Consider the following 25,108-nt stretch of genomic DNA (forward strand, 5'->3'; position numbering starts at 1 on the left):
AATAATGATGCAAACGTCGGTTGATATAAAGTATTTTTTTAATGTTTATTTCAATAATAAAATATGAAATTTCTTAAGCCTACTTACGCTTGACCCATACAAATACATAGTTCCTGTATTCTTAAAATGCGTTCTAAGATCACAGCTCTAATTATCCTATTTAATTTTGCAGCACGTAGACTTATTTACATAAATAACATTTTTCTTAGTGTTATTTAAAAAATCTATTATTTCCTAATTCTTTAAAAGTCTAGAATACAACTCAAAATGTATTTTACTCATTACATATCTTAATACAGTTGCCTCATGATTTATAATAGAATGGATAATTATAGTACTAATTGTTTTGCACAACTCGTCAAATATAATTCTAGATCTATAAAGAACGGAGAACACAATTTATTTTATTCTAACACTTTACTAGCAAGTACTTAAATTAAGTCTTGCACGTCATTTTATATTTATATAAAATATATCTTAATTTATTATTAATATTATTAAGTTTATAATTTACTGTTTTCAACTGGCTGTGTTGGCTGCTAATTCGAACCACTGTCGCAAGGCGTCGCCCAATACAGTGGGCAAAGCGGACATATCTCGTAATATAAGGTAAAACGGGAACGGGAACGTATCCAGGTATGACACGAAGCCGACAGAGTTCGTTACCGGATCGACTATCGGCCGTCTGATGTCCATTATTGAGTCCTGAAATAGACAAATAAATATTAACTTCTTGTCAAACGGACACCTTGTGGGCGATGAGCTCCATCTTAGGCCTTGTCAATGCCTTCGGGCAAGTCTGGGCCAAAAGCAAACCCATCAAAGGTAAAAAAAATCTAAATATCTTTATTCAGTAGTTAACATAGTTGCAACTGTCATGGGCGACAATCTGATCCCTTGCCACCACTAGGTTCATGATATCAATCTTAGGACTTCGTATCAACAGTGGCTGCAAGTTGTCTTCTGTTTACTTGTGACTCAGCCCACCCCATTAGGGATAACGGGCGTGAGGTTATATATGTAAACATAGTTACGTCTTGAATCGTCAATTTTTAACGCACGTCACATTAGCCTCAAACTACTGCAGCTTCTTACAAGCTGTATAGCCGGGGAAAAGAAGCTCCAAGAAGACCCTAAAATCTTCGGCCTAGACGTCGTTTAAAAAAAAATGAAATTTTTCCTAAATTGAATACATAATCAATCACTCACCTTATTATCAGGATTATCAATAATAACGTAGACCAAGAATATCCCAGCTTGTCTCGCCCGTCTCACAGCCTGCACCACTTTAGTTTCCCCTTCAGAGAATATACCTCGGCCGTCGCTCACAACCACTAACAACTTGGCATTCACCGCGTCACTTCGTATCGCTTGCTCTTCGAACATTACGGTACAAAAGTCTAGCAGTTGCGCGATTTTGGTCTTCGTCTGCTCAAAGCGAAGTTGTTCTAGGATTTTTGAGCCGGAATGTTCGGAAAATTGCTCGGTAAACGGATGGAGCAGGTTGGGTTTCTCGCCGAAACTTAGCACGGCAAGGTCGCCGGATTCTAGGAGATTTAACGCCTGTACACAGAAGGATAGCAATTTACATTACACATTGTAAAAAAATGTAAGAAAATTTCTCTGAAATATTCTTTAGACAACTTTATTCAAGGAAGAACGAACCATTAAAAGAGATAATAATCTAGAAATATTTTTGTCAAGGTTTTTTACAAAAATAACCTTTATCTTCTAATCAATTGCAGGTCAGACAATCCTTTGTGTGTACTATTCGAAAAAACATGACTGTATCAGCGTTCATTTGTCATGCCCCCGGCACGGGGCTTTGTCATGCTTTTGGCGGCTCAAAAGCATGACAAAGCTAACCTAACCTAACCTAACCCTGCCACCAGAATTGATGAGATCCGTCACTGATCTCACAGTCCACACGAGAGAAGATAAACTTTATCTTCCTTACCAAAACCTACCAAATATTATTATTGACCTAGTAGATGCCGTAACATAACGTGTCGTCCTTGCATGTCATGCTTTCTTAAATTTGTGTGTAAGAGGGTTGAGAAGTTTGTTTCGGAAGTATGTGCTCTAACCCGTATTGGGCTGGTTTTTCCTTCGTAGGTTGGAACCGAGTCGCGTCGATTAAAACGAGATAACGCTATAGAGATTATGAAATTAGTACATACCTGAGAAACAAGCGCAAGACTCTCAAACGCGAGTTCCTTGCTCCTGTTATCGGACATAGAGCTAGAGTCGTCAACTGCTATGGCGATTTTGTACTCTCGTTTCGCCGGCTTAGTACGCCGCAGCCAGATGCGGTCCTTGCGGAAATGTGACGCGATGTACGGGATCACGCGACGCATGTTAATCGCGCGACCGGTTCTGAAGTCACCTGGAATATAAGGAGAATTAGTAAATAAAATCATATAGTGGTAAGACCACATCAAGTGAGATTGTAGTCGAACGCAAGCATATTCTTAGCAAAAAAAGAGTAAGTTACGCCTCGCCAACTTTTGTACGCGACTGTCATTATCAGTTTCAATAAACATAAGTTTGTCTTCGATGAGAATCTCACCTGGTGTTAAGGGAAGATGATGGTAACATGGTACGCGCTGACTAAACATACATACATACATAAACTCACGCCTATTTCCCACCGGGGTAAGCAGAGACTATAGAATTCCATTTGCTTCGATCCTGACACACTTCTCTTGCTTCCTCCACATTCATCAATCGCTTCATACACGCACGCCTGTTCAGAGTAGATCGTATTATACCTTTTCTAAGAACATCTCCAATTTGGTCATCGTAAGTCCTTCTCGGTCTTCCTCTGCCAGCCCTACCATCGACGCTGACTAAATGTCTATTCAATCTACTGTGAGGAAGAGTAGGCAGGGAGAAAGCAGTGGGGCGTGTTACTACGCAATCGGCCCAGCAGTGCTTACACCAGGGCACTGTGATCAGAAGATATGCTTAGTATAACTACTGGTGGAAACCATTATATTTCAAAAGATGGTGGTTTATGGCAATAGCGTCGCCCCGTATTACACGGGACTTAAACATAACTGACCTCTGACTAACGCTTCGGGAGTATCCCTAGTTTGGTTAGGTTATGTTTGAGACAAGACTGCTTACCAGCTCTTCTGGAGCGTCCAGTAGGCTCGAGGACCAGCCTGAGTCTTTCACAGAGTGCGCGCGCAGCTGCACTGGAATCCCGCCACAACGACCGCCATACCAAGGTCGACCCTGCTTGGGAAGGCCCGCTGACCAACCACTGGCGAATGCTCATGTATTCAGACATAGATATGTCTTCAGCTGGTTGTTGGTTGGATTCTCCTAGTCTGGAAGGGATATTGGAATTTGTTTTTGGTTTCATTCTGTAATAGAATTTAACTAACGACCTCCATGGTTTAGTGGGTGGGTTCACGACCGGTCCCGGAATCCCATGGGGACATATTACAGAAAAACAAACGACGTAATATCCTGTACGTACATGACTAGAATGACATATCCCTCGACTTTTTCGTACTAAGCTGTATACAGCTAGACTCTTTCGCTTTCGTACTATGATTGTCCTGCGTTTTGTAGTAACATTTTTTAGTCCATGGTTTTATATTAGTACCTCGTTTTATAATATTTGTTAACTTTGGTCTAGGTTTAAACCAAGGCCACGTCGAAGCAATTCATCTAAGAAAACAATTTGACATTTGCGCATATAAAAGTAAGTGCGCAATTCAAACAAATGTCAAATAGCAATATTGATTTCTTAGATGAATTGCTTCGATGTGGCCATTTTAACCCCCCAGGTACAATCTTTAGTCTTTGTTTTGTAATAAAACGGTAAGAGTTTTGCAATATTATTTGTGTTGAAAACAACCAAGGACTTCTTACCTAGTATGATAAGTGGTTTCGTTGCCCCTCGGTACATGGGCAGTGACCACCGCGTCTCCTTCCACCTCGATGCCAGTCTCACCAGTCGGTTCCTCGCCAGAATCTTTCTTGTTGCCAGATTTGTCTTTCTCCTTATCTACGCTGTCTTTGGTCTTCTCAGCTTTTAATTCTTCAGATTTATCCACCTAAGCATTAAAAAACATATTAATTGAGCTTAATAAAAACGATGGAATTAGAATGTTATTCTGGGAAATGTTTTTTCTAGCCTAATGTGTCTGAGCAAAGACTACCTCCTTTATTCAATAATTTTTGTAGCAAATATTATTACGATGTCAAGAGGGACTTTTTTGTATAACTCCAACGGGCTAATTACCTATTCTCTCCCCTTACTCCCCTCGTTACTTAGAACAAAATAAACTGGTTCCTACCTGAATATCGTCTTCATCAACATCCATAGGCACTTCCTCATCATCTTTCATCTTCTCACCATCTTCGTCGTCTTGTTGCAATGTCGGTTGCTGATCTGCTTGTTCTTTGGTCGCTGCATCTACTGCCTGATAAACAATAATAAATTAATTTAGTATAAATTTTAAAAATATATATTCTTTGAGATTATGTATTTCCTCCAACATGGGTCTCTAGCTTGGATATTCCATCAGTTTCTAAAGAAGAAAGTTCTTTAAAGTCTTTAAAGTAAAACACTCGTAAATTATTTTTTCTGATCATCTTAGACTGGCATCTATTTCTAGATTGGCCTTTTATAATTTATTTTCGAACTAGTCATCTAGGCTATTGCGTCGTGTCCTGCGTAACCCACCTGCAGATCGTCCTTCTTGGCCTGCTTGACGTGCTGGTACGCATCAGCCTCCTTCTCCGCATCCTCGTCAGCCTCACCGCCCTCCTCCTGGTCTTCTTGCTCGACATTCAGGGTCTTTGACTGCTTGTGCTTCTTTTCATTTACGTCACCTATTAGATATCAAATGTTATAAAGATGTTTAGGCCCGTTGGTATAAGTAATACTTAGTCACCAATTCGATCAAAATCTATCAGCTAACTTCAACATCATACGCCTTTACATCTTGATTAGATGATTTATACAGCGTTTCTGTGGCAACGTCTTGTATGGCTGAAAAAGGGAATGTGGATTTCCTCACGATGTTTTCCTTCACCGGTGAGCACGTGATAATCATTTATGATCCAAACTTGAATTCGAAAACAAATTCGACAATCATTGGTTTAGATCTGTGCTGGATTCAAAGTGAGGGGCACGCGCGCGGGCATGAGGGGAACTGAGCTACCACGGCCATTTATCATATCAATAGGAACATCATAGGAACAAATCAATATAAAACAAAAAATCCAGACGCATGTCCAAAAATTCTATAATATCATAAGCGCACAACTATATCTCAATTGGGTAGTCAGAGGTACATCCATCGCAAGATGAATTGAGTACCGACACCTCACCGAGATTTCTGTTCGACCATATCGCCGTCTATACCTAATGGTCAACCCAACTACGTTAGGGAAAAACTACATTTAAAATAAGCCAATCTTTTACCCAGGGTCCGTTCATGGTCAGTCCTTCCAGGTTTGTTCTCGTGTCTCTGTTGTTTCTCGCGAGACTGCTCGGCGCGCGCAGCTTGCTTCTCTCCGCGATGTCCCTTGTCACTCTTATCGAGCTCTGATCTGCCGGTTGATTGCTTGTCTTCGCCTACTTGCTCTTGGGCTTGTTCCTGTTTAAAAAGAGATAAAGATGAAGAAGTTGCGAGCCCCATTGTTCCAAAAAAGTAAATAACAACAGTGACGTTAAAAACACCTATTCAGATTAGTGTAACCATGTATCAAATCATAAAATTGTTTTTTCTGTAATTCCTGCTTAGCAAAAATCTAAAACTATACTTTACTCTTAGTTTGTAATTATTTTTGTCTCTTTGCCAATCGGATTTATTTACTTACCTCTAACTTTTAGTGCTCTAAAAGTCTTACCTTAAGAGACGCGCTACTTGAGGCTACGTAAAAATACAATTTAATTATCTCTCGGGATTGCTTAGTAAGTTACTACATGGTTACATTAGTGTATAAGTATTACATATGTTACTCACAAAAGGCGCGGATTCTTCGTCTTTCTGTTGATCAGCGTTAGTTTCAACATTGTCATCAGTTCCTTTATCCACTTCCGCTTTTTCAGCTTTATCGCCAGCTGTAGGATCGTTAGTCGAAGGATTAGCTTGAGGGTTAGGTTCTTGTTTCTTCTCCTCAATTTCATCATCTTCATTCATCTTCTCCGGGTTGTTGGGCAATTCTTCTTGTTTATCTTCTGGTTGGGTTTCTTCTGGTTGTTCTAGGTCTTCTGTTTCCTGGTCGATGTTACCGTCGGTGTCTTGTTCAGGTTCCTTTTCGTCTTTGTTTTTGTCTTCGGGACCTTCTTGGTCTTTGTTTTGACCTTCGTCTTTCTCATCTCCTTGTTGCTGTAATACATTTCGTTTGTTATTTAGTGATATACAGTGTTAGAACTTTTTTAATCACGGATTTAGCATACATATTTAATTTAAACTATCACAAACGTCAAAGAAATAGAAAAATTACAACCATTTTTGAAATTTGGGTCCGAACAGTGCAATAATAGAAACTACGCTCAAGGTATAAGGCATGACGATATATTGTCATGGCTAATTTCTCACTACAACAAGCAGCATTATTATGTTGTAAAATTATCCTTTTGTATTCATCAGTTTCAAAATTCATCAAGATATAACTTACCTGATCTTCTTTCTCCTCGTCGCGGTCGTCTCCACCATCTTCCTCGTCACTGGAAACTTCTAGACCGTTCTTATTTTCTTCTTTCTGTTCTTTTTCTTCTTCTTGGTCTTCTGGAATGTTGTCTTTCGTTATCTCGAAAGGATTTTCTGTTTCCGTTTCGCCTTCCTGTTTATGTAAAAAAACAAAATAAAAATAAATGAATTACTAGATATAACGGAACTAGCACAATCATGACATGATCTCCTGCATTAGTTGATTAATGGACCGGCAAGTGAAGCGAACCTAACCTAACGGACATCTGGCCTATTTATTGACTTTTAATAATAATAATAAAATACTAAATAAACAATCAGACTTCAACAGACTTTTAAATAATCATTCAAATATTTTTTGAATACATATTAAAAGTAAATTGGAACAGCCATCAATCCATGTTCGATATTTAAATGTGTAACCTGTAAGTAAAAGTATGAGTTATTCTAAATAGACCATAACTAATAATACAGGTGACGTTATCAATCGACGTCCACTTACGTTATCCTCTCCTTCATCTCCGTCCACATCCATGTTGTCAGGCATCTCGAAGTCTTCTGGTTCCGGGAGCTGTTGCTGATTACCGTGGTACGGGTCCACCTAAGCAAAAAAAATAAATAAAATTGGTGATTTTTTTAAAAGATTGTATAGGCATTCTTCTCTTATATCACACACAGAACAAGACCATGTATGTCACCACTACGAGATTCGTGTGTATTCATTAATTTACTAGGTCTACCAACAAATAAATAAATTAATTACACCTACACTATAATATCCATCTTGGTTATACTTTATTTGGTCTTTTTTAATATTAAATTTAAAATCACTTACATGATCATCATCAACTTCCGGTTCTTCCATTTCGTTGATATCTTTCTTCTGTTTCTTGTCCTTCCCTTCTGTTCCATCATCAACACCCTGTTCCTCTTCTTTAGCAGCCATTTCCTTCTCTCCTGTACTCTCTCCTTTACCTTTCTCTTCTTTGTCCTTCTTGCCTTCGTCTTCTAATTCTTCTTCGTCTTCTGAACCCCAAATTTGCTGATCTAGTCTGTAAACGTAAAAATGTTATGTTAGTTTAGTTAGTCAGGAAACTAACTTCAGAGTGGGACTAAATTTGCGTCGAATGTATGATTCTAAATGATTAATTAAATGAAATATGACCAATTACGATTACAAAGTCTAAGCTAAGATATTCAACAGAGTAAAATGACAGTAAAATTGCTTACTTCTCAGCAGCATTGTCGATGTCACCCATTTGTTTATCAGCATCGTCTTCATTGTCCTCTTTATCTGATTCATCTCCTTCTGTAAACAAATATTATATTGTATACTTCCCATTTTATAGTTTTGGTTATAATATAATTTTGGTTTACGAAAACAAGTATTTTTTGACGTGACGGGCCAAACAAACGGGAAGCGCTGAGGGCTCTCATCCGGTACAACATTTAAGACAACAGGCCCTGGTGCCCTGTTGGGCGCGACCCTCGGCTTAGGGCGTCGTCTGAGAAGATTATATTTGAGATTAATCGGTCCTAGGCGCTGAATGAGGAAAAAACATACAAGTACAGGCTCATAATGCCTACCAGGGTTGTGAAACTTGCAACTATTCCGAATACTCATCATTAAGCCAATATTAGTCGTTACAAAAATGTAGCTATGACTATACATTCAAATTTTGACACAAGCGAAGGAAAACTATAATCTTACCTTTCTTGTCCACGTCTTGCAATTGGGAGTCAAAATCGTCACTCATGTTGATGCCCTTCTCTTCTTCTTTGCAATCTCTGTCCTCTTCTTTCTTCTCTTCACCTGGTTTGTGTGCGTCGTCTAATTGATCCTATAAATAAATGAAAAAGTGACACTTTTAAAAAACATTTTCGCAATAGGACCTACTAGTGTCCCCAGCACGACCACTTAAGGATCTTCCTTCAGGATTATAATCATATTTGGTGTAAATGTTCAAAACCAGCATCGTTTTTCACAATTGATTGAAGTATCTACGTTCGACTATTTCAACCACCCGGTTTCTGTAGATTATAGATAGATTCTGTATCACTTTCTCACCTGATTCTCAATTCTATCAGAGACATCCTTCTGGCCCTCTCCTTCACCGAGACCAGTTCCACCAGATAGCTTCCCAGGACCACCTTCTCCATCGCCGTCCTCCATGTCTAGATCTGATGGTTTGCAGAATCTGGAAAAAAAAACAAATGTATTATTCAAACAAAAGTCTCTCACTAAACATAACAATAAAGCCAAATAGAAATAAAAGAAAATTGTAGTATGAGGGGAGGCATATTATGCCCGGTATGGAAACGTACTTGCGCTGTTTATATCACGTTAACTCATCGCTGTCACACCTCTACACTCGTAATAGAGTTTTAGTTGCAGTAAAATAGTTTGACACTACATTGCAATGATTTAGTTTATTTTATTATGTTGGAATAGTTATTATTTTAATTCCACAAAACATAACGAACGTTATACTGACCCTTTCGTAGCCAAGTCGGAAAATATTTTCAAGAGGACAGACAACATTTTGCAGGACACACGGTGCACAGCTACTTTCTCAGTCACGAAATATTGCACGAATAAGACTGTCTGCTCCAATATCGGCACCACCGTCATCACTGCGTTCTTCACGTCACTAGGTTCTTTATTTGTCGCTATATATTCAATGTAGTTCACTAATAATTCCCTAAGTTTATTTATCAGTGAATCAAGTTGCAGAATCTTGAAGTCATTCGACAGTTTCTCTTGCAAAAGCTCTTTCAAGTGATTGTCTTCGAGTATTTCTTTGGATTCTTCCTTTTCCTTTCCGTCTTCAATGATCTCATCAATAGCGTTCAATACGTCTAAACTTTCATTTTTTTTGTCCTGAGGCAAATGCTTTTTGTATGTTGATTGTATGATTAAAAGCATAGTAGCTACTAGATCTTCAGTCTGTTCTATTAATTCCTTGCTATTGTTTGTCATTGATAAATCGATTTCATCTAACTTTTCAATGTCATCAATTGTTTCTTTGATGTATTTGGATAAATTAACAAGACTTCTTAGTATTGGATGTTGAGGTTCGTAATTTTGGATTATAGATTTTAGTCTGAATTGGTACTCGTTCAAAATAGCATCAATATCAGTCTTGAGCATTTCTAAAATGGTCCTAGCATCAGTAGCAACATCTATGTGACCTTGAGATACTACAGGTGTATCTACATTCGATCCTATTTGCTTTGGTAAAGTCATCGTCATTTTGTGCAGTGCTGCCTTTTGTTTGATGGCGATTGAGATCATTGATTTGACCTTGTTGTACAATGCCTTCCACTCATCGCTATCTTTAAAGCACTTCACGATTGGAGAATTTGAGAACAATGAATCAAATTCTGGTTCACTGTCCCCTAATTCCTTCTCAGGGCATGCTTTCAGTACAAGACTGAATTGGTCAAGCAAAATTAAAGTGTTCGCAAAACAATCGTTCAGGATGTCGATTCTTTGGCCTAATGTTGATATGTTGGTGTCAGTGTCAATATCTAGAGCGTTCGTCAGATTTGTGGTTATTACGCGCAGATCGCACAGATGTCGAGAATACTTTGCTATAGATTTCTTTTGCGAGTTGGTTAGTTTCTGAAATATAAAAATGACATTTAGGAATCGCAAAGTTATTGGAAACGAGCCTAAACAAATATGGTAAGCACATAAACAAAAATATTAAGGTATAAAAGAAATATGATTCTTATTTAAACGTTGTAACTTGCCTTGTCTAGGATCAGGACATCGCAGTTGGTGAGATCGCTCATCGACCTCATAACCCACACGAAAATAAGAAGGAAAAGTTACAACTTACCATGAGCTGAGCAGCAAAACCCTTGCAACGTTCAATGTTTTGAATACCCAGGTCTTGATGAGGAGTTTGTAAACCGTTTGTGAGGTGACGATGCCGTGCTATGCTCTTCTGGAAGTATTTTTCACAGCCAGACCATAAGAGGCTGAGAGTTGTATCACAGCGCCTGTAACATAAGCAACATTAGATATTTACAATTCTGTACATGATTCAAAAGCAAAAATATCAAGGGAAGAAACCTATAATTTCGAATTTTCATATCTGGAATTCTAAAAAAAATCTATCTGGAATTTCGAAGTTAACAAAGTTAATAGATATTGGTGCTAATTCCTGTAAATACCATCTAATTTTATTTTAAGTTATATCTGTCCTTTTCTTATCCGCCGAAAAGGAAAGGGACGGGTAATCGACAAGCATAAAATTTATGGAACACACGTCAATTTTAAGCACAAATCTAAACCAACCGTCTAAAAATTTTACGTCAGTCAATAACCCGACACATTAATTTACTCATTCTTTCTAAAATTAAGAGCTGTGAATCATCCGTCCCTTTCCTTTTCGACGGATACGAAAATGACGGATATAACCTAAAATAAAATTAGGCAGTGTCTGCAGGAATCGGGGCCATTATAGGAATTAATTTTCTGATTGGACATTACAGGAGCCTCTAGGTTACAGAACAGAGTATCATTGTAAATTAAGATACTTTCGCTGCAAAATACTAGTGGACGGTAGTTAACAGATATACATACCTGTTCTTCAGATATCCCATAGCAGCGTCTAAATCGACCGGCGGTATGGTAAAATCATAGAGATTGTCATTGGCAGACAATATGACGAGTCCTGTGCGATAATTAAGGCCCATTTTGGCGAGATACTTGAACAGGTCCGCTAGTGCTTTCCGTTTCTGTTGTACTATGTTCTTTGCTTGCGATGTTTGTTTCTCTTTCGGCAAAGTGGAATCCACCTGAAAATTTTACATGGCACTTTACAAAATTTCATGATAAAAAATAAATTTGAAAATAACAGTGAATGGAAAAGAAAACATACTGTGCTGACTCCAAACAGGCAAGGGATAGAGAGCACTTGACGAAGAGAGTTTACACCTGTGCCCCGATTTCGAAAAGAGTTAAGTGACAATGATGGCTTTATGTAAAAGTTATAGAAGCAGGTTGGTTGATCATCTCTATAGCAAAACGTTATACATTATTTTGGACGTAATTTACATAAACATATTAATAGCCAATATTTGTATTGATTTGTTTAACAAAAAAACATAACATAAAAATTTACTTACCTCCAAAGACCCAAGATGCGTGTTGGTCTCAATGACAAGTGTGACAAAGTCATCTAACCCTTGCACAAGAGACGGGTACCCAGAGTTGGTAATGGTGTCTTTACATAGAGTTTTAGCTTTGTTCAACAAATTCGGTATTTTAGCCAGAAGACTTCCTTCGGTTACTACTGGAGACGGCTGTTCAGCTTGGTCAAGATATTTCTGAAAACAAGTCATAAATTTAAGTCATTCAATAACGATAGAAGAGAGACGATAGAAGTCTCATTGTCAAGCACGATTTTTTCCAGGTTATTGAGAGAAAGATAAGACTATAGTTGTAATTCTGTAAAATCTTTAGGAGCTTCCCAAGTTTGAGATTATTCTTGTGTTCATCGCAAAATTCGCAAAATAAAAGAGGTGGTGTTTCTTTTGTTGGTACTGGCACATTTATACAAACAAAATTTTCTCTAGGAGTAGATAAATCATTGTTTATCTTTTCTATCTCTTAAAACAGAATGAAAAAGTTTTATCTAAACTTTTTAATTAAACAGTTTAATGTATACAAAACAGAACCAAAGACAAAGAGTACAGACGGTTCAGCACACAGTAGGAAATATTTCTGAAAACATTTTTTCTGCAGTTTCTCACCTTGATATTCCTAGCAAGCACTACATGATTGGATGGATCAATCAAGTAGGCTCCTCCAGTGGGAGCGGTCGTAGCGGTGGCACGTTTAGGGCGGTCCCATATACCGACATGATCCGTGCCTACTTCTGTCGAATTGTCTACCAGACAATTTGCGACGCTCTCTTTAAGTACGTTCTGAAAATAAAGTTATATCCATAAAATGTCTATGTAGACTAGAGTTGGATTCTCGATAGGGTCATTTTAGGGTACAGTCTATTCTGTACTCAGCCCTGTCTAGATAACCCGTATTTACGTAAAAGCGTTGGTATCAGCTATAGACATCTGCTATTAGGCGTTAAACCAAATCGGGAGCTTTATGGCGACTTGATAACTCTGAAAAAAAAAGAACTCAAACCCCTTCATCAACCAATGGAGCATCATGGTGAAGTATGCTTCGTACCCCCTCCGAAAGATTATGTGATCTTTGACATCAAAACCGCGCTAATAGACATCACATAAGTCTTCTTCTATCGTGTGGGTTGTGAGGTGGATTACCAACCGCATCAACCCTGGTGTCAGGGTTATTATTGAGCCGCCATAGGCCCCTGACATGACTCATGTGACGACTACGTACTTACATCAGTAAGTAGTAACCGGGACCAACGGCTTAACGTGCCTAAGTAATATCATTAATATGTTACAAACCTCAAACTCCTTAGTATGTTTGTGCAAAGCCTTGTGCGCTTTCTCAACAGTATCTTTAACACTCCAGTAGCTGAGATCTCTGTCCCACGTGCATATTTTGACGAAATCTCGCAGTTTCTTCTCAATCGGCGCGCGTTTCTCTTTCAAATAGGTAGCCACCTGGCCGTGGAACTGGGAATAGTAGTTGTATGTGTTCCAGAATATTGAGAGCAGCTCGTCTGAAAGGAAATTTGGTAAATGCTTGGGAACTCTCTTTTGAAGTTCTTCTTAGGACTCATTCTTTAGAAGCGCGATGCATCAGCCGTCAAGTAAACGCGAGTGACAACGCCAGCGGGTGGACGCTCTTATGTACCACCAGTCGCCATATTTTGATGCGCCTCGTATATATATATATATATAAGAAGTCACTCACTACAGAGCTTTTGACGAACAACGTATAAATTACAATCACGTAGAAACTATGATATCAGGTCAGCTAAATTGTTAGGCATTAAGATATAAATGTAAACATAAACAGCCTATATACGTCCCACTGCTGGGCACAGGGCTCCTTTCAATCAACGGGATATGGGAAGACATAAAACATGATAAAATCAACTTGATTTTTTTAAGTTACAGTACAAATATAAAAAAATCTACTTACTTCGTCTTTGACTAGCTTCCAAATGTACCAAATGACAGTGATACACATAGATTATGTCAAGTCTGACGTCATATTCTGCCAAGTTGGACGTTTCAATGAAATCCTTCAGAACTGAAATGACGCGGTCAGAAGACACGGGGTCATTGCCCTCTGGATTATCCAGGTATGACGCAATCACTGAGTAGAGATAGAACCAGTATTTGTGGGCTTCTGACTGTTTCCTGTAAGAAAAGTGTGTTACAAAGTTACAATCGACGAAGCTTCCAGTTTAGTAATCACTGAACATCCTATTTTCATCGTAACGGCAAGTCAAAATGTTAATATAACACCTCCATCTTCTTCTATCGTGTGGGTTGTGAGGTGGATTACCAACCTCCATCAACCAGAGAAGACACTTCGAAATAAAATCAAATACGAACCTTTGATATAAATTATTAAGGCACTCTTTCCAATGCCCCATTTCAAGCTTCCTCCAGTTGATAATTTGTTGTCCGACAGCGAGTGAGATGTCAATTAGATTGTTTCCTTTATGTGCGTTCTTGTTCCACTCCTCTATTTTGTCCCGGAGTAACTCCAAGCCAGTTAAAAACCGAGACACTGGACTTGTTACCGGGAAACTCTGGATTCTGTTTACTATTACTATTATCTGTAATTATGTTTGAAATATGAGTTGGAAACGACTGAATGACTATTTTGTTCAACAGCAATCTTTGAAGATAAAGACCCATGCCCCAATGCGTTACCTCTGCCTGTTTGCTATGAGGCAGCTATCATCCTCCTTGCGTCGTATCCTCAATATTTAGGGTCCCTTTATCCCTTACCAAAAATCATGGTCAAATATAAAATATATTATGAATAAAAAACTTACGTCTTTCAAAGTAGGGAAGTCTGGCCACTGATCCAGTAGTTCGTTTGTGCTTTCCTTCACTTGGTGCAACAATGGAACGCACTGTCTTGTTTCTGATACCCATGCTGATCGATAGAAATCCGGTTTGGATCCTGACGATTCTGAAAAAGTACGTTTTGATTTAACCTTTGAAAGTGTCAACTGTTAGACAATACTCTAAGTTTTTCTATTAAAACATAAATTATGCAGATTCTAAAAGTGAAGTATTAATTATTGGTTATTTATTACTTGGTAACTTTATAAAGATTTTCTTACTAATGGGAGAGATAGGATCCTAGATGGAACAGACCTAAATGAGTGAATATAGTGCTCACATTTAAAATGTCAAATGATAATTACCGAAAGGGTTACTTACCAACACCATCGATTTTCTCTTTAATCTGTGATATAAGTACCAACAAACTTGGCGAAACGGTTCCTTCGAACTCAGCGTCCAACGCTTCCCAAGCGTTTGTGATAATGCGACTAAATATCGGATACCTCAATAAGAAGGGGCTTATGACGTCGTTGCCAACCAATTTCTTTGGTGTGGGTAACCATTCCGCTGTAGTCAGGTTTTTCATAAAGTTTGAATGCCATTTGTAAACGAGCGAAACGTCGTCAGAACTGATGAATGTTTTGAATTTGTTCTTGTCTGTAATTTGCATCGCTTTTACTGGCTTCTCTTCAAGAGTTGGTGGTTTGAATTCACTGAAGTCTTGGTCAGTATATGAGGGGAACATTTCCTTGATTTCTTGGTGAGCAATGGCGTCGTCGTCTTCATCTTCGCATTTAGACCTTGAAATAACGATAGAAAGCATTAGTATAGATTGGACTGTACAACTACATACATTCTGAAAGGATAGATCACAACATACTCCATGCTATTTCACAATAGGTACATAATATAAATACTTAGATATGAGGTCAACTGACCCAACCTGTAAATAAAGATAAACCCTCACTACTCACTTAGTGACGTATAAGGCTTCATCATCCTGTTTTTTCTTTTCGATATCGCGCTGTTGTTTCTCCCAAGTCGTGACAATAGCGCCAAGTGTGGTGAGAACAGCTTTAGTTGACACGTTGTCAACACGTTCCTTTGCTGTACAATGCATACGCAACTCGGCTAGATTCATCTTCAATACTCTGAAATATTTATCAAAAGTAAGAACCAACACTTTTGGAAACGTTGAAGTAAGTATCGGAGTAAAATATAGTACGAGGATGTGTCCTTCGACCGATTTTGATTAAAGTAACTATATCAATACGTTCGTAAAAGATTTTTATTTTTTATTAACAATAAGAAATGGAGAGAGGCCTTTGCCCAACACTTTAGGCTAGATAAGATTAACAATAATATATGCAAGACTTCTGGCGCTCATATTCCATTATGCTATATTTTGCAATCTGTTGAGGTTCAACCAACGCTTAACGAATTAAACTCAGCGTATTCGATATTATTAAAAGCACTTTCAATATACTCACTCAAGACATTCCACTTCTGCGCTGAACAGATCCTGATTCGAAGCAATTACATTCCTATTCAAAAGCTGCATGAAGTTTGAAGCTAAGAATCTATTCAAATGTTTCTCCTTTGTATCTCTCTTCGCTATACTATTGGGATACGCCATCAAATCTGTCACAATATCTCCTAAAAGCGGCCCTTGTTCGATCTTAACGACCATTTCTCTTATTAAATCTTTTAACACGGTAATGCTGTAGACAGTTTGGGATACAGAACTCTGTAAAGGCTTTGCTAAGTCTGGGAATGCATCGGAATAAGACTCGATTTTCCTGTAAAACGCGTTGACAGAATACAACCACGATTCTGTCTCTTTTAGCAAAGTACGCGCATCCGATACCAGTGTTTTGTTGAGACTTTTGGAATGTAGATTTTCATTTAAGTTTTTGCTAGTGGATATTAGAGCATTAGATACGTCTTTGATTGTCTTCTCTGAGAGTACAGAATTTGTGAAGTGTTTGCAATCCTAAAATGAAAGAAAATATCGTTAGGTTAAGTTAAAAAACTATTCACAATTGACTAGACGGATTGAACTAGTAAGTGAAATCTGCCTAGAATTTGTAATCGTACCTTGACCATACTGATATACGAAGGAGAATGAGGTCTAAAATAGTTCCAAGTGGTGTACTTCTCAATCATTAGAGCAGTTTCTTCCTTCATTGTCATCAGAATACGGCAATAAGGATGTACCTTCTTCAAACCGTTACTGTTAACGTTAAGTAACTCTGGAGTAACATCTGATGCCTTTTCTATGGCCTCTCTACCTGTTATAGTACCAGTGACAAGTCCATGCATGTAATAGGAGCTTAGTAAAGTGTTGAACATTTCAATATCTTCTTTCGCATAATGTGATTTGAGTTTGTATTTCTCAACATGATCCACTGGGCTTATTTCGGTCATAATTTTGACGAATACGAAACTTGTATAAAGAGATAGCTCTGCTGTTAATATCTTAGCTTTCATTTGAGAGTTTTCTTGAAGATTCTGCATTATACAAGTCAATTCTTCGTAAACGGTATTAGCTTTTAGAATCATGTCTAACGTTGATGTATCGTCTTGTAAATAGTACTTCATAAACTCTATAGGGTTAGACAATTTCATGGCGTCTTCCTGTGACGTTGATGTTAAAATTGAATGCAAATTCGTGATAAGTAGTTGGTACTTGTTCATTTCAAAAGCGGCATCCGACCTCCTGTAAACCACGATTTTTTTTCTATTAAAACAAGTCTTGTACTTTTAAAATATATAGGTACCTGGTAAATAGTCCAAGTGCTCAACCTATGTAGGAATTATTTTGTGAATTCCACATTTTACAAACATAAAAATACTGTGGCTCCTAAGCCACACCAACAACCTATTGTTTTTTTTATCATTTTCATCTATTTCCTAAACCTTCTACTTATCAAAACTTTATTTATTTTTTTAAATAAATATACTTACAATTTAACAGACGCAGCTGTATCTAATATACCAATGTTTTTCCATAGAATGTTGAGTACCGTGTTCAACCGTTTGGAATATTCCGCTCTTTCTTCTAGAGATATTGTTTCGTATGCCAACAAATGGCGAGCTCCTGAAAAATTGTGCATTAAACATAGTATGGTTTCAGATATACATAATGAATACTACTGATTTGATGTAAACGAACATAGCACAAAAGTTAAGAAAAATACTACTATACAGGGTGTTAGTGACATCGTAACGAAAACTTTGAGGGGTGGTTCATGCCATGATTCTGAGTTGATATCAAGTAGAAATTTCCGTCGCAAAAGTATGGATTGGAAAATAATTAAAAAGAAAAGAAAAATTTTCATGAATTTTTTGACACGAAATTTCACTTGATATCAACTCAGAATCATGGTCTGAACCATCCCCCTCAGTATTCGTTACGGTGTCACTAACACCCATACCTACTTATATGGCTACCGTATGTACTTGTACGGGGTGTAAGTGTCATCGTAACGAATACTGAGAGGGATGATTCATCTGATTATTCTGAGTTAATATCAAGTAAAATTTTCCATCGCAAAAGTATAGAATTGAAAATAATTTAAAAAAACTAAAAAAAAATCATGAATTTTGCGACGGAAAATTCCACTTGATTTTAACTCAGAATCATGGTCTGAATCAACCCCCTCAGTATTCGTTACGATGTCACTAACACCCAGTATATGTTATAATAATAGGTAGGATTTATCCTACCTTCGATTTCGTCAGAAACAGTCAGCTTTTGTACATAATAAGGCATCAACGGCATGTTGGTTGACAACCTCTTGCTGGTTGCTGGTACATCCACCACATGTTCATTGTCTAGGTCCTTTTTTAAACAAAAGAATGGTAAAGGATGCAACGCAGGAGAATTCACAAGAGCCTTATAGAACTCATCCCAGAATTTCGCAGGCAACGATGATATCCTGAAAGGGTTAATTTACGAATGAAAATTTATGGTATTTTGTTTGGGACTATTTAAAAACTTTGATGGATATATTCAATTACATGTACTAATATTACACAATCTTTATCAATGTTTGCGACAACATTCACCAACACTATGCGCACTATCGTGGTTGTATTTAGTTGAAGATATTTTTTCTTGAAGCATAGAGTAACTAATAAGTAATAACAGTACATGTTACACAGTAACACTTATATATTGAAAGTAAGAGACAGACAAATTTTACAGAACAAATGGTGCTAATTCCTGTAAATACCATCTAATTTTATTTTAAGTTATATCTGTCATTTTCTTATCCGCCGAAAAGGAAAGGGACGGGTAATCGACAAGCATAAAATTTATGGAACACACGTCAATTTTAAGCACAAATCTAAACCAACCGTCTAAAAATTTTACATCAGTCAATAACCCGACACATTCATTTACTCATTCTTCCTAAAATTAAGAGCTGTGAATCATCCGTCCCTTTCCTTTTCGACGGATATGAAAATGACGGATATAACTTAAAATAAAATTAGGCGGTGTCTCCAGGAATCGGGGCCAATGGTGGACTTACTTATCTCGAATGTCGTCACCACCGTCTTGCAAAATCCAAAGCATTTGCATCAAGTTTAACATGCTCGGTGAAAGTCCCTTAGAAAGTTCTCCTAAATATATTAAATTCTTCAAGATTTCTAGGAAATCAGCTTGAATAAGACTATTTCTGGTTTGGTTGTCATCTTTGATCGATAATGTAGATATTATTTGAATAAAATCATCTTGGAGTAAGCTGAATATTCTTTGAATGATGTATGATCGGATAGGCAACAGTTTAATTTCAGATGTTTTGACTCTGTCTTTTGCGACTTCCATAGCTTTTGTTAGATTGTCTTGAACTGTTACAAGAGTATCACTCTCTGGGATATCCAGAGCTAGAGTAGCATTGGTCGCTGTAGAAACATCTATTGATAGTTTGTCCAGCTGCTTTTCTAAAAGTTGATTCATGTTTAACGTCAGTTTTTTGTACATTTCCGTTCTAGAAGTGCAGAGGTCGTATTCGGTCGCATCTTTGCATAATTTTGGTTGTCCGTAGAGCTTACGTAGCTTTTTCCCTATCTTAGCACGTTGGGAGCTAGATTCTTCGTTGCGTAAGAGTAAGCGCGCTACTTTTTCCTTGAACTGCAGTTGGATATTTTGATCCTGTGCTAACTTGAACAGTTCTTCCATAAGATACTTTTCCACCCACTTGCTGTGGATGTACAAAAGTGGGACAACTGACTCATTCAGGAAAGTCTTTCTTTTTTGGTCAACCGTGATTATAGGTTTACAGAATACAGTTAATAATCTGTGCCTCCAGTTTTGTAATTGCAGCATTTTACAGGTTTTCTCATCGTCCCAAGATTTAGCGGAATTTATTGCAAATATTATGTAATTGTCGATGACTTCAAGATAACTATGACTATTCTTCAAAATAGGATATTCATCGAATGTATCTGTAAACTTGCCGAATTCAATGGCTTTTGCATAAGTTAGAGTTGTATGACCTTTTTCTTCGATAAGAGCCAATGTATGTGCTATTAATACTTTAGCCATCATATGAAACAATAAAAGCATCCTCGCGTTTGATTCTTCTATAATTGTATTGTCAATTTCGTATAATTCAGGAAAAAATCGTTTATATGATCCACAATTTTCATTTCTTGCTGCAAGCGCAAGTGCCGTTGAATTTAAATGGAGAGCCAATTGATCATCTTGTTGGTTTTTTTCGTATACCATGTCTTTTATGATGTTATATAAGATTTTCAAACTTTCTTCTGGGCATTTTTGGTAGATGGTAAATATTGATGAAAATATATGTGTCTCGATCGGAGTGTTTTCCATCAGCAGCTGATAAAATGGATTCAAAATCTGTTTCAAGATTTCGTAGTCAGAGTTCGTGCAGAGGCCCTTTATTGTTAGAGTATGACTACAATCGTTTTGTTGGATAATTTTATATTCTTCTGTTCCTAACCTTTGTTCTAAAGCTTTTAACATGGCATTCTTCATTTCAGCCAGTGATGTCTTAACATCTGACGAAAAATCTCCACCACATCTAGGTTTTATGTAGATATCCGAAAAACTGTTCAGTAAAGCAGTTTTGTAAGGTACTCCTCGCACAATTTGTTGCCATGTTAGATGTGAAGCTTGGAGCAAATGTGATATTGTAGGTCGCTCAAAGCCTGAAAATAGAAATGGTTTCATTAACAATTTTTCATCGAACAAACGAAAGGTTTGAATAAAAGATGTCCGGACAGGAAATTCCCAATTTATAAATACTCTTTTTCACGTACCTTGAATAAATGATGTCATAAGTTCATGACAATCTATACACACGGCATGATATTCATTCGGCATTCCGCAGGAAGCCAACAATGCTACTAAATCCATGTAAGTCACCGTATCTGATAAAGTGGCAATCCAGTCATCTGGCTTTAACAAGAATACTTCTACACCTCTGTTTCTCATAGCTCTAGAAATTTCACCATATTTTGGATCCATAGTAAAGAACACTCGGAAGTTCGGATGTGGCTTGATTTCGCTCATCTCTCCCCTTTCCGGTATTGACAGAACTCCGTTAGGCTCTAGCAAACCATTCAACCTGTCTAACACTGCTGCTGATGTCAAATTGACATTGTCTAAGAGCAACCATGAACCTTCAATCATAGTTTTAACGAGCAACGAATCTACCCATTCAAACTTTCCTCCAGCATTTACCGATGAAGATTTATTAACTTTGTTTTGCAGATGCTTTAAGTCACCAATTACGTCTTGCACCTTTTGCCATGTTTCATCAAACATCTCGTTACATTCAGCCAACATCTCGCTATGTCCTAATAGATACGACATCTTTTCATTGAACTTATCCGTTTCATTGTCTGATTCTGTGATGGTCAATTCTGATTTTAGACCAAAAAGACACAGACAACTGAGCAGTTTATTAGTTTGCAATTTCTTATTTTCTTTCAACAGCCAAGTATTTCGCACAGTTTGTATAGTTAATGTTTCTATTTTTTCATACAAGTTCTCAAGGTTTCTGTTATAGTCCACTTGCTCGAATCCTCCGAGAAGGTCAGAGACATCCATAGCAGATGTTACTGGTATTACTTGTAAATCATTACCCATTAGATCAGCTAGTATTTGAACAACACTGCTTTTTCCAGTAGCAGTTGGTCCTACTAGAATTGATAGCCAATTCATTTTCACATTCTGCGCTAACGATTTCAATGTCGGTAACTGATTCCTCAATACTAATAAATTTGACTCAATCGCACGACGGTTTTTGAATTTCTTTTCTATATTTCTCTCTAACACCACATCTCCTATAACTATCTCTTTGTAATTTGAAGTAAACTGCGGAGTATCATCGCTCCGTGGATATTCGGGGCAGAATATGTCATCGTAAGCTTTCGACATAGTCTCTTTGTCTTCTGCAGTTCTCATACGGTTAATATAAAGGATATCGACAAATTTTCCGGGGCTTACTTTTTTGTTGTTTTGCTGATCGTTAACAAGCGCATCGCACCATCTTTGGATATCTCTCAGATTCATTTCCCAAGGAGCTCCTCTGTGGCCCCAAGATTGAATCTCTGTGACTTCATGGGCCACCTTGCAATTGAAATTTACTATCCTCTGCAGGATATCTTTGGGTAAAGTGGGATACTGTGACCCAACGATGTACATCAAATCATCTTTTGTTAGTGTGTCGATGTATACCTGGGTGAATCTGTTAAGGAATGATAAAGGTAAGCCTCTCCGCGCGCCGCCTTGTTTCAAAGGATTTTGACACGCGAAAAGTCTAGTTCGTTCTTTAACTTTAAATGTTTTTCCTAGTTCAGGAATAAATATTTCGCCACGATGATCGAGACAGGCGTTAAGACCTTCAAGAACCGGTTGTGGCGCTAAATTCAACTCATCCAGAAGAATCCAATCGCCGTGTTGTAAAGCGCTTAAGAAAGCACCTTCCTTGAATGTAAATGACCCATCTTCTGTTGGAAGATCTGTGCCGAATAAGTCGGTAATATCCTGCGGAAAAGAATAAATGTTTAGTATAATTTTATTTCTTGTAAAATCTATAACTCAGAAGAAAGAGATTTGAAAAGTACTTACAGTTTGGTCACTCAAGTTGATTCTGACGACTTTGTGACCGGAAGACTTCGCTAAGGCAGTAACTAAGCTAGTTTTGCCTACACCTGGATTTCCTTCTAGCAGAATAGCCTTGTTCAGTTGAAGTCCACGCAGCAACCTTAATGTGTTCGACCCTGTCGTTGGAGCAGTGAATGTGAATTTCTGTGTTTCTTCTGACATGTAAGTATTGTCGCCCACTTCGATATAAAATGGTTTTATACCGAATTTAATATCGTCTTGCTCTGCTGTAAAATTAGTTTGTTTATCGCTAAGCATTTTTCTCAAACTTTCCGTATATTCGTTCCCAATAGTTTTTATTTGATTCAATAAGAAATTGATGGCTGTTTTTCTCACTAAGTACAGGGTTTCGGAGTCTATGTGACCAGTTAAAGCTGTGCCGAAACAGTCGAGGAAGGTCATACACGCCCCGTGTACGTAAGCTTCAGGGGTGTCTAAGAGACCTTTTGTAACCGTTATATTGATGAAATGAACCCATGAAAGTAGATCTCTAATACTGAATGGGAACTTATTTGTCACCTCTGATTGCTTCAACCATTCTGTAAAGTCCAATATCGAATTACCAATACCGGAACTGCCATCTTCTTGATTTCCTAAAGATATGCCTTTACCAACGCTCTTTTCAAGAACCTTTAACAGGTCTTCTCTAGATGTAACGCTGTCACACCAAATTTCGGTAAAACGGTTTCTTAGAGCTGGTGAAAGTTCTTTTTTGCCGAAGTCACCGCCAGGATTCATGGTTCCTATAAAGTTGAAGTTCTTTTCCGCTGTAATGACCACTATGTCAGAATTATCTTCCATTCCTCTTTCGGCTAAAACGAGTTGTCTTTCCGGTTCGAGCAAAGAGTTAAGTCTCTCCAACACGCTGTCATCTGCCAAAGATATTTCGTCAGCTAAAAACATGTCTCCGCTCTCCATAGCCTTTATCAAAGGTCCGTCTGCCCATTCGAATAGTCTACCATCATTTTTGTATTGCCTTACAGGTCGAAGGCCGCCAATGAAATCTGAACTTTCTGTATGCATGTGACAATTTACTGATAGGAGTTGTCGCCTCTTTAGTGCTGCTAATACTTGGCAGATTGTAGTCTTTCCACAGCCGGTCTCACCGACAAGAAGTACGGGTTCATCGAACGTAAAAGCTTTAGCGATCAGAACGGCTAGCCTTCTCATGTTGTACGTCCAAACGACATGAGAAAACTCTTGTAGTTGGTTATTTAGTATCGCATCCAAAATACATTTCGTCACTGGCGACGTTAGCTGGTGAAGATTGAATAAGTTTTCTGGACTAACTTTCCTCTTTATGTGCTTCTCGATAACCTCCTCAATGACATATATCTCGTCAGTTTGTCTCACTTTACCTGCCAATACGAGATACCCTTCATCGGCTATGTGCTGGTCCCAGTCGTAAAATTTGTCATCGGTAAGCATTTCTTTGGATGCGCGTTTATATCTCTCGCCCCATCGGAATAGGTCTCTCAAAGTAATAAAGCCATCTTTGCCTTGGACTGCTGCCGAACCTCGCCTTCTGACTTGTAACTCTGCCATAACAGCAATCATTTTTTTACTATAAGCTGGAGGAATATGACATCTTTGGTGCAGAATTATTTCCAATTCTTTCCTAGGTATTTCGTCAAAGTGCAACTCCACGAATCTGTTTCGGAAAGCTCTTGACAACATTTTTCGTCCTCCGTACAGTCCAGGAGGATTCTGAGTTGCAAATAGCATGAAATTTGGGTCTGCCTTAACAACCTGTTGAGTTTCTGGTATGAATAATTCTCTGTTGTCATCCAAAACACGGTTAAGAGCTTCAAGAACATCACTTGGAGCTAAATTCAATTCGTCAAGTATAATCCAGTATCCTTTTTTCATTGCTTCGACTAGAACACCCTCTTTAAAGACCAGCTTTCCACTTGCATCAGACGCATACGATCCGATGTATTCTTGAAGATCTGTATGTTCATGATTGTTTATTCTGACACAATAATTGCCTGATGCTTTTGCGATGTAAGTGATCAAAGACGTTTTGCCTACAGAAGTATCTCCTTGCAGTAATACGGGCAATCGCCCGAGTGATACGATTCTTGCGATATCGCGTAGATTTTTCTTCACAGTCGCTGTTAAAATGTACCCCTCTGGTATGGATGTGTCTAATTTACCCTGAGGGATCCAATGTCCTTCAAAAAGTAAGTAGTTTTGTCCTCTCACCTGTGGTTCAGGAATGACTTGGTTAAGCACTGACTTTATATTTTTCTTGCCTATCACAGCCCTGTAACGGAAACAACATACGGTTTTATAAGTTTAAGAAGGT

General features: G+C 37.9%; 1 protein-coding gene across 1 annotated transcript in view; it reads right to left on the reverse strand.

Moving 5' to 3' along the window:
• Positions 1-16: 16 nt before the first annotated feature.
• The window catches only part of LOC126374281 (midasin), a 30,834-nt gene continuing 5,742 nt past the window's right edge, over positions 17-25,108 (reverse strand). Inside the window, exons 9-41 of the mRNA XM_050020798.1 lie at positions 22,765-25,066; positions 20,949-22,680; positions 19,196-20,837; positions 18,387-18,598; positions 17,625-17,757; positions 16,755-17,376; positions 16,148-16,650; positions 15,632-15,808; positions 15,036-15,457; positions 14,642-14,781; positions 14,193-14,419; positions 13,774-13,994; positions 13,131-13,348; positions 12,447-12,620; positions 11,820-12,020; positions 11,275-11,489; positions 10,526-10,688; positions 9,176-10,305; positions 8,749-8,878; positions 8,392-8,521; positions 7,911-7,989; positions 7,516-7,732; positions 7,183-7,281; positions 6,649-6,813; positions 5,991-6,356; positions 5,447-5,621; positions 4,703-4,851; positions 4,314-4,439; positions 3,886-4,070; positions 3,130-3,335; positions 2,181-2,386; positions 1,210-1,563; positions 17-705 (exon numbers count right to left, since the gene is read on the reverse strand). Coding sequence (XP_049876755.1) covers positions 520-705; positions 1,210-1,563; positions 2,181-2,386; positions 3,130-3,335; positions 3,886-4,070; positions 4,314-4,439; positions 4,703-4,851; positions 5,447-5,621; positions 5,991-6,356; positions 6,649-6,813; positions 7,183-7,281; positions 7,516-7,732; positions 7,911-7,989; positions 8,392-8,521; positions 8,749-8,878; positions 9,176-10,305; positions 10,526-10,688; positions 11,275-11,489; positions 11,820-12,020; positions 12,447-12,620; positions 13,131-13,348; positions 13,774-13,994; positions 14,193-14,419; positions 14,642-14,781; positions 15,036-15,457; positions 15,632-15,808; positions 16,148-16,650; positions 16,755-17,376; positions 17,625-17,757; positions 18,387-18,598; positions 19,196-20,837; positions 20,949-22,680; positions 22,765-25,066 — 13,207 coding nt within the window. The 3' untranslated portion in view covers positions 17-519. The remainder of the gene's footprint in view (positions 706-1,209; positions 1,564-2,180; positions 2,387-3,129; positions 3,336-3,885; positions 4,071-4,313; positions 4,440-4,702; positions 4,852-5,446; positions 5,622-5,990; positions 6,357-6,648; positions 6,814-7,182; positions 7,282-7,515; positions 7,733-7,910; positions 7,990-8,391; positions 8,522-8,748; positions 8,879-9,175; positions 10,306-10,525; positions 10,689-11,274; positions 11,490-11,819; positions 12,021-12,446; positions 12,621-13,130; positions 13,349-13,773; positions 13,995-14,192; positions 14,420-14,641; positions 14,782-15,035; positions 15,458-15,631; positions 15,809-16,147; positions 16,651-16,754; positions 17,377-17,624; positions 17,758-18,386; positions 18,599-19,195; positions 20,838-20,948; positions 22,681-22,764; positions 25,067-25,108) is intronic.

Source organism: Pectinophora gossypiella, chromosome 17 (genome assembly GCF_024362695.1).
Source record: "Pectinophora gossypiella chromosome 17, ilPecGoss1.1, whole genome shotgun sequence".
Classification (NCBI taxonomy): Eukaryota; Metazoa; Arthropoda; class Insecta; order Lepidoptera; family Gelechiidae; genus Pectinophora; species Pectinophora gossypiella.